General features: G+C 39.7%; 1 protein-coding gene across 2 annotated transcripts; it reads right to left on the reverse strand.

Annotated features, from left to right (window-relative positions):
* Window positions 1-1,324: 1,324 nt before the first annotated feature.
* LOC105929530 (uncharacterized oxidoreductase YjmC) lies at window positions 1,325-15,269 on the reverse strand. 2 transcript variants are annotated; one of them, XM_021319021.2, is made up of 12 exons: window positions 14,982-15,269; window positions 13,253-13,417; window positions 9,556-9,704; window positions 9,214-9,402; window positions 7,843-7,904; window positions 7,681-7,734; window positions 7,342-7,440; window positions 6,941-7,076; window positions 6,261-6,379; window positions 4,028-4,123; window positions 2,469-2,579; window positions 1,325-2,259 (listed from the first exon to the last, which is right to left on the reverse strand). In XM_021319021.2, exons 2-12 carry the CDS (start codon window positions 13,285-13,287, stop codon window positions 2,194-2,196), a joined length of 1,116 nt encoding a protein of 371 aa, XP_021174696.2. In that variant the 5' UTR covers window positions 13,288-13,417; window positions 14,982-15,269; the 3' UTR covers window positions 1,325-2,193. The 2 variants fall into 2 exon arrangements, with proteins under 2 accessions (XP_021174696.2, XP_012722816.1); XM_012867362.3 differs by lacking the exon at window positions 13,253-13,417.
* Window positions 15,270-16,344: the final 1,075 nt, after the last annotated feature.

Consider the following 16,344-nt stretch of genomic DNA (forward strand, 5'->3'; position numbering starts at 1 on the left):
GCCCAACTCCCACAGCACTCCATCCCCACCTTCCTTCCCTCCCCTGGTGGGATTTAAAGCACATTGATTTGTTGATTTCTCCTCTTTTGTTTGCAGCCTGTCAAGTGTTAACAGGACATCTAGGGTCCAGAATACAGTGCCAGGACTTTTGGCATGGCAGATTAAAGTCCTAATCTAGGCATCTGTTAATGTAGAGTTAGGTTTCTCCATCGTGGTCGAGAAGGCTGGGGGTCAGTTCGTGATGGTATTAGATGAGCTTTTTATCTGTAAACTGATGACAATCTATAAAAAGAATAATAATATTGGAGAAAAAGATTGAAAATGCAATGTTTGTTACAACCAAACAATGAAAAAACATGGTTTCCCTATTTTAAAATCTTATTAAAAGGACTGGTTCATAATGATAAAAGATGAACCACTGAAGAATTTGAAAAGATGATGTATTGTATTGAGTTCATTGAGGCAATGTCTCCATCTAGTGGACAGAAATCTTTGATGAAAAATGAAATGGTTGAACTTTGGTTAATTTAGGATACACAAATGTTGTAAACATTTCTCAAAGTTATGACAATTTTTAAACAGTTATGTTTTTGATCCAAACTGGATGATTAATGTTAACAGGTTTAGGAATAAATATATAGGGACTTTTTAAACAAGTTTTAATGATAAAACCTATTTGCCCATGGCATACCGCTGATTACATGTCTAGTGAATGTAATTTTCTATGTTTGAAAAGTTATTTTGTGAGATCTTATTTTCATAATTTTATTTTAAATGTGAAAAATTATGCAGTTCTTGTTATTTACTGGTAAGCTTGTGAAAGATCAACAGGCAGTAATACCAGATTATTTTTTGGAATGAAAATGATCCATGGTTTTCAAAACTTGTCTTATACAAGCGAATCTAGTTTGGAGTGCATTTGTATTCATCCCCTTTTGCTCTTTTACCCCTAACTATGTTTGTTTTTCATTGCCTACCAAATGCATGTTTCACTTTTCAGGCCTGAATTTGCAAAACATCTGAAAACCATGGATAATATCCCTTCCACCTCACAATTATGTACTGCAGTGCTTCAAGTTGGTCTTCCAAATAAAATAACAATAAAAAGCAGTGAAGATTATTTCAGTAATGTAACAAAATATGAAAGATGTCTAAGTGTATCCAAGATTTAACATTTCACTTTTAACAGAAACATTAAAATCGTAATAAAGCATTTAGTGAATTTAGATTAAACGTCTCAACCTTTGATGTTTCTACTTTACAGTTTTTACCACCATCTAGTGGCAGAGGATGATTTTTGGAAAATGACCAATGAAAATCCAAATACTTAGAAAACGCTTTTATTTAGAAAATGCATACAGTAATGTTATGTTTACAGCCGTTTAGTAAAATAAAAGTAAATAAATGTTCCGTTAAAGCATTTATCGGTGTTTACCTATACTGTTATGTACCCTACTACTGTCTTTATATTTTCAAGACTAAAATGCTTCTATAAAAGGAAATAAAATCCTCAGTTAATAACAAATCAACAATATTATGCAAACTCATTCACATTCAGCCCCAGACTACAAAGCTCTGATCTGAGAATATTTACTGTAAGAATGTCAGATGTTTACTCATATTTCTCCCTGGATACTAAATGAGAGCCAGTTTTCTGAACAAAATGGTATTAGATTTCTTTCTTTTTTTTTTTTTTTTACCAGATCTTTGGTTTTTGTTACAACTTTCTTACATGCTAATTTCAGTATATTTTTTAATTATTTTTCCAAAACCTGAGGCCTTATTAAAGTCCCAGGCCAGCTGTGTTGGTCTGCAGACACCTGCAGAGGATAAAAGCCCTGGACAAGTTCCCCAAACAGCAAACAACAACCAAGCACCATTTAAAATCGGTCAACACAACATGTGTTTGGGGCTGTAGGGAGAAACCTGTACATACACAGGCACAAAATGCAAACTCCACAAAACGTTCTGCACAACAATGCTGTGCAAGTCAGACTGACAAACTTATTAAGTTGGAGTGACAATACAGGAAGGTTAGTATGATAATGACTTAAATATTAGTCTCAAGATCTATATTACGCGTAAATACAACCTCTCAATACGGTACATTTGCTTAAACATAAAAAAACATTAAAATGAGTAAACCACACATTACATTTACATTTATAAAGCTGAACATCCATAATAGATTATCTAAATGGAGACAATCTTGTCACATGGCAGCAGCTGGCTGACACCAATTTTCTTCGCATAATCGTTCTGCAGAGACAAAGGACAGGATTAAGTTAGCTTGCACTAGGAATCAAAAATACCTGCATTTAAAGCAGCTGTAGCTTAGCATAGACCAAGAAGTGAGAAGACTTCTGATCTCAGCATGGTACATAAAGGTGTAATACTGAGCATTTTGTATAAGATATATACAAAATAAGAAATACTTAATACTGATGGTAATTTCCTTTGGTCCTTACAATGTAATTGACGACATTGATGTGGTAGGGTATTCCACCCATCTCCTCACACTTCTTCATATTAATCCTCTCTGGATCTCCGGGAGCCAAAACAGGCGAGCCTGGATCAGCCTGCAGCAAAAAAGCAAAAGCAAGGAATTGCTCAATAAAGGAGGAAATCTCCTTCCCAGTACATTGTATAGTCCATAAATCTGAATTAAGCTACTTTAGAGTCAATAAAAATGGTAAAAATGGACATAATAGCGTGGTGCAACACATTCATTTTTATATTCCTGTGTTATGGGCACCTTATATCTTTGTTTGTGCTTATGAAGAAACTTGAGGTTCTAATTGATATGGCTGCATATTTATGTTGGTATTTGACTGAAAAATCCTCCACAAGTGCAACATGGTTTAACCAACTACCAGTGCATCCAGTCAGGATCATTGTAGCAAATGTAGCCCTGGAGCAAAGCAAATAATACTAAAAGCGTTTTTCCTTGCCACTGCAGAGTATTTCTAACCTGACCCTAGCCAGACGGATGTTGCTCCGCCTAGCTTCACTCACATCCATCTGGGACATCTCCCATAGAGAGTGATTTCTCCAACCAAAGTTATTGTCTAGCCAATCAGGATGCAGGGCTGGAGTTTCATAGATGTGACCGTGAGACTGATTCAGACAACAATGGCGGCTCGCATCAAGGAAGCAAGCGTTAACATTGATGCTGCTATTTCTTCCGTGTTGTCCAATCTACCTAATATTGTTTCAATAAAAGAACATCAGAGAACGGCTCTGAAGGCTTTTTTTGTTGGTGGAAACAATGTTTTCGCCCTTCTCCCGACCGTATTTGGCAAGTTTTGTTTTCCGGGGCGCGCCCGGGGTGGAGCGGTTAGCGGGAACCATATTAGCAGGAACCATATTAGGAGGCCTTTAGTCCTCGGCGCTTTGCCGCCTCTCTTCCCCCCTCTTCCTGTCGGCTCACTGTCAATAAAACACGTGCCACTAGAGCCGCAAACACATAAAAAAAAAAAAAGTTTTGTCTTTTCCTGTGTCGCTCTCACAGCGTCACGGGTTAGCTTCGGTGTGAGTGGTTGAAATAGCACGTCGATAAAGATGACAGACAAATGGCTTATCCAATCATATGCAAGGATTTTTGATAAGACCCAGCCTTCAATAAAGGCAATTCCTATAGAGAGGTCCCAGATGGATGTGAGTGGAGCTAGGCGGAGCGACATCCGTCTGGCAAGGGTCAAGTTAGAGTATTTTAACAAATGAGGCTTTTTCTCCATACTAAAATATCTTTAACTAAAAAGTCACATTTGATCAAATAATTTATTTCTAAATGGCATAATAGCAATGAAGTTAAAATATATGCATTATCTCAATCCACAAGGTTCTCTGAACCTACAAATGACTTTATACATGTTGTTGCCTCAACCTGCACTTTGGTCAAAGCAAGTTGTTTTAGATGCTAGAGGCAGAGGTCTACGTTATTTGTGACTTAAGGTTAGAGATGTTCAAAAACGAAACCTTTGATATACAGAGGGTACACGTTCTTTTCAAAGTGTAAAGCACTCACGGGGTCCTGGTCTCTCTGGATGGACAGCAGATCTGACATCCTCTCATTGAACCCTGGAGCAAAGTTTTCTGGGTTGATTGCTACAAAACACTGGCCCTGAAACCCAAAACAGGAAAAACAGTGAGGGACAAAAAGGTGGGACAGAGAGTCCATCTGAATACCCTTATTGCGTAAGGACTCTTCAGCCAAAGCGTAAGTGTGTCAGCGGTGACAATGACAAGTGCTGTCCAAACAGTGCAGTGCAGTCAGTAAGGAAGGAGGTAGGAAAATGAGCCTGTATGCTTCCTCCCGCGGCTAGTTTAGCCTAGGAACCTCACGTAAAGAAGCTATAGGGTATCCCACAATCCTCTATCGTTCCTACCCACGATAAAGTTGTTACTGTTGACCCCAAGAAAGGTTACAGAGGAGCTAGGAACTATAATTAAGGGTATTCAGCTGGAGCCAGACTCACCCTTTCAAAGTAACTTCAGTCTATCAATGTCTGAAGCAAAACATACTTGTGTAGTTAGTCATCATTCATTCAGTTGTTTTGTCTTTTTCTCTTGTCTTTTAAAACCACGTTTTTCTTCCTGGGCTCCATAATTTCCCCTTTAAAGATTAAATCACTTCCATTGTAATCACTGTGCTTGAGAATGTCTTGGGCGACATTATTAGTGGAATCTGAATGGCTTGATTAGACTTGGTTACTGATCAGCTATTAACCAAATTGTAAGGCGAGGGAAAGAAGGTTTATTTAGAAAGAAGCACTATAAATACACAAGAAAAGCCAAAGGGCTTTACTGGATGGCAGAAGGTTTCACACCAGTGCACTGGTCTAGACTTACCCCTCTCCTTCTCATAGGGAGGAGTTAACTCATGCACCAGGTGCATGGTCTTGCTATCTACCTCAGAGTGTAGCATGAGAGCCCTGTAAGGAGGAGAAAGCCAGAGAAACGCTAGTTGAGACTTGTGAAAACAGAGAAGGAATTGGCTTCAAAGCAGAACACAAACTCTGATCCTGGGAGCAGAGAGTAAAGACTGGTTCAAGCGGCAGAATTTTAGCCCAATTTTTACCCCAATCTCCCCCTTCTGAGAGACGACGATTATCGTGTGTCTCTTAAAATATCTTAAGAGAATATCCTGCCGTGTGTTGAGAGTGATCGGGTTGTTCTTCCTTGTCGTCCATGTTTATTTACTCTGAACTCGCGTTTGATCTTGAGAGGATTCACAAGATTTCCCATCTGATATCTGAATGATCTTAAGTGGAATCTGTTCATGTGTGGTGTGTTGAGCTCGCTGTCTGACTGTCACCACATACAAAACAAACCAGTTTTATCTAGGACTTTTTAGCGTTACACATGGTGTCTCTCAGGCCGATTGTTTTAAAATTCTGCCATCTTTGCAGAGCAACAGTAAAATGTATTTTCATGCCAGGCCAGTTGGTGCTTTACACAAAAATATGAGAATTTTGAAATCTATCTTTTGACAAGCAGTACAGTGATTTAGCAACTGGAGTGGTGTAATCTATTTGGCTGGTCTGGACTCTGGCAGCAGCATTATGGACAAGCAGCTGCTGTCTGACTGATTTTCCCTTTTCTTTTACACAGACCAGTAAAGACACCTTCCTATTTTGATAGAAAACACTTTCTTTTTGGCAGTGTTTTAAGATAATAGTAAAGTGATTTAGCAACAGAATCCATGTGGTTTTTAAAATGTAGATCTAACTCTAAAACACTAAACGTTTTCTCACATGCTCTGTGCTCTTTAGTCCTATAAAGTGTTGTTAAGTGCAGATTCCTCATTGATGGAAGTGGACTAGGGTCATGTGCCGACACAGAGATATAAAGTTGCATCAGTCTACAAACGATAGGAGTTGTAGTTTTCAATAATTTGAACAGGGGCAGCATTGATCATATGGATGTTAAATATAAGTGACCTGAGAAGGAACTCTTGAGGAATCTAGCAACTATTTTTTTCTCACCCAGATATATAATTAAATCTTCTCCATGGATTACTGTACTTTACCAATTTCATTCTACTTTCTGTTTACAAGCTCCTTAAGCTGACTATCTCTTATAAGCACTCTGTTTAATATGAAGTACCACCCTCTGATTATCCTTTAAAGGTTTGTTTTACAAAAAATACTGAAGGAAACTGGCTGCTTTATCAGTTGTAGAGGGTTGAAATGTGAATGACTTGGATATTTCTATCGCTTTGTCAAAAAGAAAAACAGATAAAGACACCAGGAGCGTACCAGGTTGGCAGCACGGTCGGTAACTTTCCACGTGCGGACGTATTTGCTGTATTGGGCACCAGCCAAGATCCCACAGAAGACCTCCACCATCATTCCGAGACCATAACCTTTGTAGCCACCTGCATTCAACAAAAGAGCCAGACCAATTATAACTCAGCACCAAGCCGCAATTACACTTTCTTACAGCTGGACCACATTTTAGGACAGACATCAAGGTTTCATGCAGTAAAATGTGAAAGAAAAGCCTGAGATAAAGGTTTAGAGTATTTAGAAGCTTTTTAAGCAAGTATACCGTTCTGCAAAAACAACTTTTTTTTTAACGGAAGGTGCGTTCAGCAAAGCTCTACTACCTCGGGACAGTGGCAAGGCCGGGTAAATACTTCTTGCTGTGCTAAACGTATATGTGGACAAAGACACACTTAGACACGTTTCTTCAAGATCCGCCTTATAATCCGATAATGTAAAAACCTTTGTTTTGTATATTACTAGTAGGTCCAGTGGTGGCTAATCCTGCTTTCTAATAAAATGAGTATATATTGTATGAGCTGTATCCAAATTAATAAACTATTTTTATTAAACAATAATTCATTGTGTTATCATATAGGAAAGGGTTAAAGTAAACGTGATGTTGAGTGCCATTCCTCCACAGACAAGACTTTTTTTATTTCTTAGAATCTGACCTGTGGCTTCACTGCCACCGATGGGCACCAGTCCACCTCCCTTCAGAACACTTGTTGGGTCAGTTGTTAAATGTCCCTGTGGGTCACAGCCCCAGCCATCGGGAATGGGGTCGCCTCGCCGTTCATTCAGCTCCACCTATACATAAATATTACATTAACCACGGGAGGATGAAAACTTTACCGATATTTAATACTTTTGATTGTATTTTAAGCTTGAGCTGCCTATGTGATATTATCTGGCCCATTATCAAATTATTTTCTAACACTTTCATCCATGCAAAACCATTATAGGGTTGTTTACCTAAGCTGAGATTTTCTTCAGATCAAGATTTTCCAGTAATAAAATATTGCACTCTTTCTCAACAAACCAAAACATGGCAATAAAACAACTTGGAGCTTACCTTTCCAAGTGCTACTGCTGAAGTGGCCGTGTCCAGAACGAAGCTGTCTCCGTGTTGAGCTGGGGCCGCCACGCTCAGGGGGTTGGTGCCCAAAGTGCGCTACGGGGTGCAGTTTCTTGTTAAGTTCACAGATTTATACATAAAAGATCCCTTTATAAATCTAGGATGTACATTTGATATTCTGTGTCAAGGCTTTAAGGCGGACAGGAGCTTGTTCAGCATATAGAGAATAAAAAAGCACAGTCCAGAGAAGGAATAACATCTCAGCTTTAGTCACTGAAGCCCAGAAGCATTACAAGTGCCATGATGTGTGGCTTTAAGATTAAACAACGTGCTTACCTCTTTACCACGTGTGGGAACCACCAGGGGGGAGGTGTTAGTAAATGACATGCCCTGCAGTAAGGAGGTAATTATTATTGATTCAAAATACCCATGACTTGAGTCAGTCGTAAAATTAAAGTTTTAAAGAAACTTTAATGGAGAGGAGAAAATCTCACTCACGATCATGTTTTCTTTCAGGGCCTCCATTGAGTAGTATCCAGCAATTCCAAAATGGTTAGAGTCTATGAGACAGAAGTGACATTAAATAGATACGTTTATCTTCCTTTTATTACATGTTTTCGTTGCCTGCTTCTCTTCCCTGATAAACTAATAAGATGTGTGTGCAATTAAAAGGAAACAAAAAAACAAAGAAAACAGATTAATTCATAGAGGTTTTTTTTCTCATTTTTGATTAGTCCTTCGGGGTAAAAACAGATAATGAAAAATAATTTATCAAGTGTTCTAAACTTTGATTGTTTGGTATCTTTGTGTAATTGTTTCCCATTTTAGCTCTAGCAGTATGTTTAGGGTGGTTGTTCTGCTCCAGGATGAACCTCCCCCCAGTCTAATGCCTCCAGACAGAAAACTTTAACAGGTTTTCTGTCAGGATTTAGCTCCATCTATCTTCCTATCAACTCTGACTGGCTTCCCTGTCACTCCTGAAGAGCATCCCGCACAGCATGATGCTGCCACCGCCCGCCATCTTTCATTGTGGGGGTGGTGTGCTCAGGAGGGATGTGCAGCATGAGGTTTTCAACAAACGTTATATTTTGCAAGTAGGCAAAAGTTTTGTCTCATAAATTCCTATTTTGATCTTGTGTAACACGCATCTACTTCCACGTTTGCTTTTTCTCTAAATTACTTGTGGCAAACTAATTATGGTTTTCATCTTGTCACTCTTCCATAAAAGCCAGATTTGTGGATTGTGTGACTAATAATTTCCCTGTCCACCAATTCTTCCACCTGCCTCGGACCTCTTGGCTGCTTCCCTGCTTGATGCTATCGCTGACTGCCAGTTTAGGTGGATGGCTCTGTTTCAGTAGCTTTGCCGTTGTGCCATACTCTTCATTTTTATATGTTGGGCTAATCAGTCCTCCATGAAATGTTCAAAGCTTTTATTGTTGTTTTATAACAACTCTAATATAAATTTCTCTACAGTGTTCCTTGGTCTTGATGATGCTGCTTGTTCATTAATGTTCTCTAACAAACCTCTGAGGGCTTTGTTTATTCTGAGATTAAATTACACAGAGGTGGATTTTGTTTACTAATGAATTAATCTCTAAAGAAAATGAGATTCTGCTGATTTTATTTTGAGGTATCAGATTAAATGGAGGCACTACTTTTAGATCTTTACTTGTAAACACTTTTAATACCGTCATTTTTCTTCCACTTCAGCCATGCTCTACAATCTGTTGCTTTATCACATCAAGTGTTCACGTTTGTCAGAAAAATATAAGCAGCTGAAAATGCACTCTATTGAAAACTATACCGATTCTCTATTTTACAGCCTCTAACTTCTCCTGCAGGGATCAGAGAGGATACGGGACCTACCATGTGCCACCACCCAGCCAATGCCAACCTCTTTGGCTTTTCTAATGGCCAGATTCATGCAGAAGTTTCCCACGACTGGGCCCAGCAGGTTCTTCCCATCCACCAGCGCCGTGGCTGCACTTTCCTTCTCCACCACCGGCTCACCTTCGACAGCACAGACTCCTGTCTGGATGTCCTTTAGGTACATATCTGTTAAGAAAGTTGCAGGTTGTAAATTGCGGCACATTTCCGGCACATATTAGCCAGCAGCGTGTCAAACAGCGCAATAGAATAACTACAAGCTGCCGTGTGGCATTCAGGACAGCGAAGGATGTACATTTACACGCTTCCACGTTGACTGACCCATCCTGTTGAGTCCATGACTGTAGTGACCCCGGCAGTCTGCTGTCACCAGGACCTCAGCCAGGCTGTTAGCATGATGGGGTTTGGCTCCCACTGTTGTTAAACACCTCTCGATGAAGCTTTGCACCTCCTCCTGGCTAATCACACATCTGCAGGGGGTTCAGAGAACAAGTAAAACAGAGAAAACTGTCTTATCACTGTTTCTCAGCTCTGTGTTGAGATCTTTATTCCATTTATTTTTTTCTGGAACCCATGTGGAGTGCAATGACTGACAGATCATTAGTACAACCTAAGAATAAAAAACCCAAGGAGGAACAAAACTAGAGAAATAGCACAACACTGAGACAAAGGTGACTAACTAAACCCAGTCCTTTAGAATGGGACAATTACATCACGCTACAGTGGTACAGAATAAACAGTAGCAATTTTAGTCAAGTTTAACTTAATCAGAATCTCATATCATGGATTAGGAAATATGTTGGATAGGCACATGACACATTTTAGAGCCTGTCAGTGATTTTGTTGTGATGAGAACTTGAAAATCAAGAGCTCTAAAGCAGGAATTTCCAAAGTGTGGTTCGTGGGACCGTTTGTAGCTTTTTGTTCAAAGATGGTGTAGATTCAACCTGCCAGCATACACAGCTTTGTTGCTTTCTACAGTAAATTTACCACAAACAAATGACATCTTCTTGAAATAGAAATCACTAGATATGACTTGGAGAATTCTTCTTTGATCAATTATTTATTTGTTTTATATTATGCTTCCATAGTAAGAAGTGCCACATCCAGCAAAAAAAGAAAGAATAAAGATTTGGTTGAGCCAATCTGTTAAACTTCAAAGAACCTTTTATTCAAATATTCCAATAAAAAACACCAGACCCCCAAAATTGATAAAACTCATAATACTCATAATACTCATTCCTGTTATGGATACAAATATCCAAAAACCTTCTTTTTTTTTTTAGAACTATTGTGTTTTTTTTTTCTTTTCTTCAAAAATTGGACTATACTGTTGAATTAAAATGTTCGGTTTATTGCTGAGCAGGTAGAAAGGAAATAATTCACAATAAAATTATTCAATCATTTTATATGGGAAAATATTAAGGCTCCTGAGTTGTTTGATTTTATCTTTTTATTCTGGCTACATAGTGTGTTGAGTGTGTTTGTGTTCTCTTTCCAAAAGGTATCCTTCCGAATACCCTTATTGAGTAAGGACTCTTTAGCCAAAGCGGAAATGTGTCAGCAGTCTCCATGATAAGTGCAGTCCGAATAGCACAGTCAGTAAAGAAGGAGGTAGGAAAAGGGGGCAGTATGCTTCCTGTCACAGCTAATTTAGCATATGAACCTCATGACGTCCTTTACGGGCGCTAAGGTGAAGGACGTCTAAGCTATAAGCAATCCTGCAATCCTTTTCCTTGACATGCTGTTCCATTGCCCAGCTCATGAAAATTAACGGAAATAGCCAGAGACAAGAGATTATGCACATTGTAGTTCATTTTTGGATTTGACTCGCATTATCCATGTGTGTTTCCATCACGTAATGACGTCGGCGTTAAAGGCTGTCCGATATCAGCACAGCAGTCCGAAGCTCCTTTCCTCCCCACAATAGTATTCTTACTGTTGACCCATGAAAGGTTACGGAACAGGAGCTAGGAGCTATTATTAAGGGTATCGGGTTGAGTACAGGACCTCGGCTTTGCGCTGCAGCCACACTTGACCGCCATCAACTGATCTACCTCAAGATACGTAAGGAGCTTCCTGACGATGCTTCGGTGCTTGATGGTCAACCAAGAGCAAATGCCTTCCTGATCAAACCTCATCGAGTGATTCCCTCATGTTACCCGGTTCCACCTTTGAGCCAGACTCTCACCATCTTTAAGCTCCTCTGAAACCTTCATCAGCCTCCTCAGTCTCCACGCTCAGCTCCATTCCCCTCATGTTCTCTGCCTGCCTGATATCCAACTGATTACCAGAACTTCCTGCAACCCCTCATCCTAGATGCACAGCTAGTACATCACCTCCATGCCAAAATGAACCTTTCCCGCCTCAGAGCAACCTTCACCTACAAAAACTGAGTCCACCAGTTTCTGCTACGACAAACCTTCTAAAATTAGCTGGTCCTCTCTGCATGTGGGTCAGTAAACCGAGTTAGAACATGACATGGACAGCACTGCTCTTTATGATCAAACCACTTCACATTATGAGCTGAAAGCAAAACAACTCCCTGCTTTAGTCTGAGTCCCGTAAAGAAACTGTGGGTTCTTTAGGACCCTTAGAGTCCTTCCTGTTTCACTGTGTTGTTATTTTTGTAACAAATAGAATTGTTCTGAGGCAGGAGAAGATACTTGTTTCTCCATACTGTCCGTCTGAGAAAGTATAAAGACTGTAAACATTACACTACAGCATTTCCTTAATTTGCATTTACAAGAGGATGGGAACCAAAGTGTGAGTGATGACTGATCTTGTTATTTCCGCCCAGGACTGTGTTTGAATTTTTATTCTTATGTTTAACTCTCTTTTAATTCTCCTTTCCAGCATAACATTAAAAGACCTACCATGCCCTCGAATATTACGGCTACTGCACACAGAGGCTATATTGATGTCTTAAAGAGGCCACGACTGAAGCAGGGGACTGGGGGCTTTCACAAGACAAAGCCCCAATACAACCAGAGTGAAGCAGTAGGGAGGTCAAAGAGTGCATAGCTCCTTATTTCATATACAGATCAAAACACGTCTACTGTCTAGTCCTCACTTTGAGTAAAAAAAAAAAGGGAAAAAGAACTGCATGGGTTTCTGTTTCAATTTTAGCTTCAATGGATTATGCAACGGACAACTATGAACTCAAACAAAATGATGCATGGTTTTCAACATATGTTACAAAATAAATTAATAACTTTGACAAATGTGGTGAGGGTGTGAGCCCCTTTAGAAAAAAGATTGTTGAGCCGCCTGTCACTGCATTTACATCTTTTAGGGTACGTCACTACCAACTTTGCTTATCAAGAGACAGAAATGTTTGCTCATTCTTCTTTGCAAATACAGTTCAAACTCTGTCAGACTGAAGAAAGAGTATCTAGCTTTCCATCTTTTCAATTGAATTTAGGTCCGCATTTTGACTGGGACATTGTTTAGATGTCCTATTATCTAAACCTTAGCATTGTAGCCCTGGCTATATGATAAGGGTCTTTATCCTGTTGCACTGCTCCAATCTCACAATTTTGAAGCCTGTAACACGTTTCATTAAAGGTATAGTGGATGATTTTTGCAGAAACGTAAGTAAGAAACGCCCAAGTCACGTTTTGAATAACTGCGCATGCACCAGACCATTCTACCTGTGCTTCTGCAACTCAGGGGGATTGCATGAAAGAATCTCTTAAATCCACTCTGGTCCTATTTCTTTCTTCTGAGGCCTTCCTCTTCTTTCATAAACCTCCAAGACTGTTTGATTATTGCAACTCACGGCCATTTTCAAAGTAAACGGTGAGAGCAGCAGAGCCACAATGAACGGCTGAAACTGAAGTTCATTGGATACATAAACACTAGAAATGTGCATACACAGCAAGAGGGAATAGCCAGGAACAAGCACTTAAATGGGCGTTATGTGAGCGTGTTACAGTGATTGGCATGTGGTACAACCAATAGGTTGATAAAATGATCCCCACAGAACTCAAAGTCGAAAGAAGACTGTCCACCATACCTTTGAAGGATCGTCCTGTATTTACTTCCCCACATAATACTCCCACCGCCGTGCTTCACCTTGAAGATGGTGTGTTCCAGGTGAGGTGCGTTGTAAGTTCCCTACCAGACACGGTGTTCAATTGTGGTCTCGTGTTAGTAGAGGACCCTCCTGGCTTGAGGCAAACTGCAAATAGGGACTTCTTATTGTTTTTACTTTAACAATTTCAAGAAAGTTTACATTTATGGAGTGACTATTAGTCATCCTGATTATGCCACCTGAGATTTGGATTTGTGAAGCTCCTCCATTACCATGAGGCTCTCGGCTACCTTTCTTGCTAATGCTCTCATTGCCCAGCCTGTCAGTTTTGGACAACAGCCACGGCTGGCAGTGGTACCATATTCTTTCCATTTTCAGATGATGGATCAAAAAGAGCTCATGCTTGGGCTATTTTTCATAAACTAACTCTGATTTACACTTCTCCACATCTTTACCTGAATGGTTGTGATGCCTTTAAAGAACCTATACTGATAAGTTGGCTTCTGAGTACAAACACCAGACCTTTCAGATTTCCCATTTTGTGTTACTCTATCTGTCACAAACACCCCATTTGTAGTTAAAACATAATACAATCTGAAAAAGTACTAACATATCACAAGTTTCACTAACGTTATTTAAAGGGAACCACTGCAGAAACTCTGGCCAATCTATAAAACAACGTTTCTTAGCTCACTTTATAGATTCTGAAAATATTTGCAAAGACGCAGGTAAAGGAATAATTAACAGGATGTAAACAAAAACAGATTTTTTTGACTGAAGATTCTTTGATTGAAATGTCTGTAAAATCTAATTCTTCCAAGTTGCACTACATTTTACAAGAACATATCCAGTAAGTATTACTGGCCTCTCTTCAGGCCTCTGTTTGACGACGAGTTACAACGTGCAAAAGTAAAATAAAACTTGAAAGGCAAACACAATCTAAAAGGGAATGTCCTGCTGATACCAGAAGCTTTGCTTTCCATTCATCCACGCTCTATAATCGCGTTTTCATCAATTAAGAGTGAAATTAGAATATTGAGGAGGACGTTCTGATGAAAGCAATCACTACACAGTCATAACCTGGTATGCATTATAGCTAATTTGGCTGCAGCACATTTGAGCTCGTTTTAACCCATCTCTCTGTCTCTTTGTCCTTTTCCAAAAACACATGATTATGGGCCCCACCAATCTGCTGACTTTCACTGTTTCTCAATCCTCAGCCTCTTCCCCCTCCTTCTCTCCCCTTCTCCACAAGTGAAGTAAGACTGCTGCTTGGCCCTGGTTCTGCTCAAGCTAAAACCGCTTTCCTCTGCAGTCCAGCCCAGTACTACTACTCATGAGGTATAGAGGGATGTTGTTTACGCAGGCAGTGCCAACAAAGGGGCCCCGGTACTAGCATCTGCATGGGCTGGTTTGATGCAGTGAAGTTTGGTCAAATTTTCTGTTTTCCTTCATTGTTAGTTTCTGCCATAATCATTTCTTGAAAAAAAAAAGGCGTGCGTGGCGAATAATTCTTGCCAATGCAAAGCAGATGTATCGCAGGAATGCGTAACTAAACGGATCACATGTTTTCATGAAGGTTCACGTGCAAAAAGTTGACCGATTCAACAAAACCACAAACAGAAACTCAAGAGAACTTCATGCAGCTACAAACACTTCAGATTCCGGGGCTTGCAGCCAAGCTTTACATATTTGGGGGGCCACCTCCTACCTATGCATGCTGTCCTGCTCTGCGCTCCTCAAATCTCAAGTGTTTGTCACCCGTGGCGCTGCTGGTGCCTCTGATGTGCTGATAAAAAAAAGAAGAGCTTTTACAGAAGACGGTCCGTGGGAACGCCCTCTGTTGTCGCATCGATCAGGTATTATCTGCCTCTATCGTGGGGGGAGTGCGCTACAGGCTGATCTGGGGCTATTCCTGAGCGCCATCGCTCAGTGCGGGTGGGGATCCATGGCATCAGTCCAGGCGCTTTGCCGTTTTTCGCGCTCTGCTATTAAACATGGGAGGGACCCTGTGTGTTTCACAGATCACATGATCTGGATGCCCCCCCCCCTCCTCAGAATAATGCTCTGTTGGGCTGGAGTTCAAGGTCTTGAATACATTCTCCCTGGGACGCCTCCGAGTGGAGAAAAACATTTGCTCCAAAAAAAAAAAAAAAAAATGTCAGGCCGATAAAACACGTCACGCATCAAACACGTCACGCATCAAAAATTGAAAATATTTTTTACTGTGTCTTCAACATTTTTATCTTAAAGAAGGTTAACCTTTGCTTTGTTGCCAAAAAGGTCTTGACTTATATAAATGGGCCGATGTGAACAGTTGAATCCAAATTTTTAGATTGAATAAATAAAAATCCCCCTCCCATACATATAAAACTAGTCACTTTACATGATCACCGTGTAGACTCTAGTGCACTCAGTAGGTAACTATACTATTATATGGGTCGTTCATCATGCTGCTACATATGCTACTATTCATATTATTGTACACATAAGTTTTCCGTACTAATAACATTTTGTGTGCTGCTACCTCCTGACAAATGTCCAAATATTTGTATTAGTTTCTGTTTCTTTTATACTTTTATTTACTTTTAATTATTTTATATTGCACATACTTATGTGTAATGTTTCACTTCTGTCTTCTGTGACGGGGTCTCACTAAAATGTACACAATGAATGTGAGGTTGAACGACAATAAAGTCTGTCTAAGTCTAAGTTTAAGATGGCACAGTCCCATTGTTTTTTTCTTGTGGCTTAACATTTAATCTGGCAAAGCCTTAGCCATTTCAAGACAGACATAGACAAAGAAATAGTTTTTGGAATTTTTTTGTTACTTCTCTGAAATATTACTATGTATTTAAAACAATTTGGCAAATCCCAGATGACAACTTCTTTACGTTCTAGGCTTCTATTGAGTTAATTCACCACATCTCAGTTAACAGGAAGTAGACCTGTGGGTGTATTCAAAGGCAACACTCCAAACAAACTCTTCCTTGTGTGACATCATGGGAACATAAGAAGAAATCAGTGAAAAAGTCAAAAAGAGCACCGTGGAACCCTACTAGTCTGGTTAAGCT

Source organism: Fundulus heteroclitus, chromosome 2, assembly GCF_011125445.2.
Source record: "Fundulus heteroclitus isolate FHET01 chromosome 2, MU-UCD_Fhet_4.1, whole genome shotgun sequence".
NCBI classification, from domain to species: domain Eukaryota; kingdom Metazoa; phylum Chordata; class Actinopteri; order Cyprinodontiformes; family Fundulidae; genus Fundulus; species Fundulus heteroclitus.

Bases quoted from the DNA above. Each gene is read 5' to 3' on its own strand.
- LOC105929530 (XM_021319021.2), bottom strand. From the start codon at position 13,287: ATGTGGGGAAGTAAATACAGGACGATCCTTCAAAG. The intron at 7,735-7,842 runs GTGAGTGAGATT...TCCTTACTGCAG, and splicing joins CCCTGAAAGAAAACATGATC to GGCATGTCATTTACTAACAC. The intron at 6,380-6,940 runs GTCAGATTCTAA...TGTTGAATGCAG, and splicing joins CGGTGGCAGTGAAGCCACAG to GTGGCTACAAAGGTTATGGT.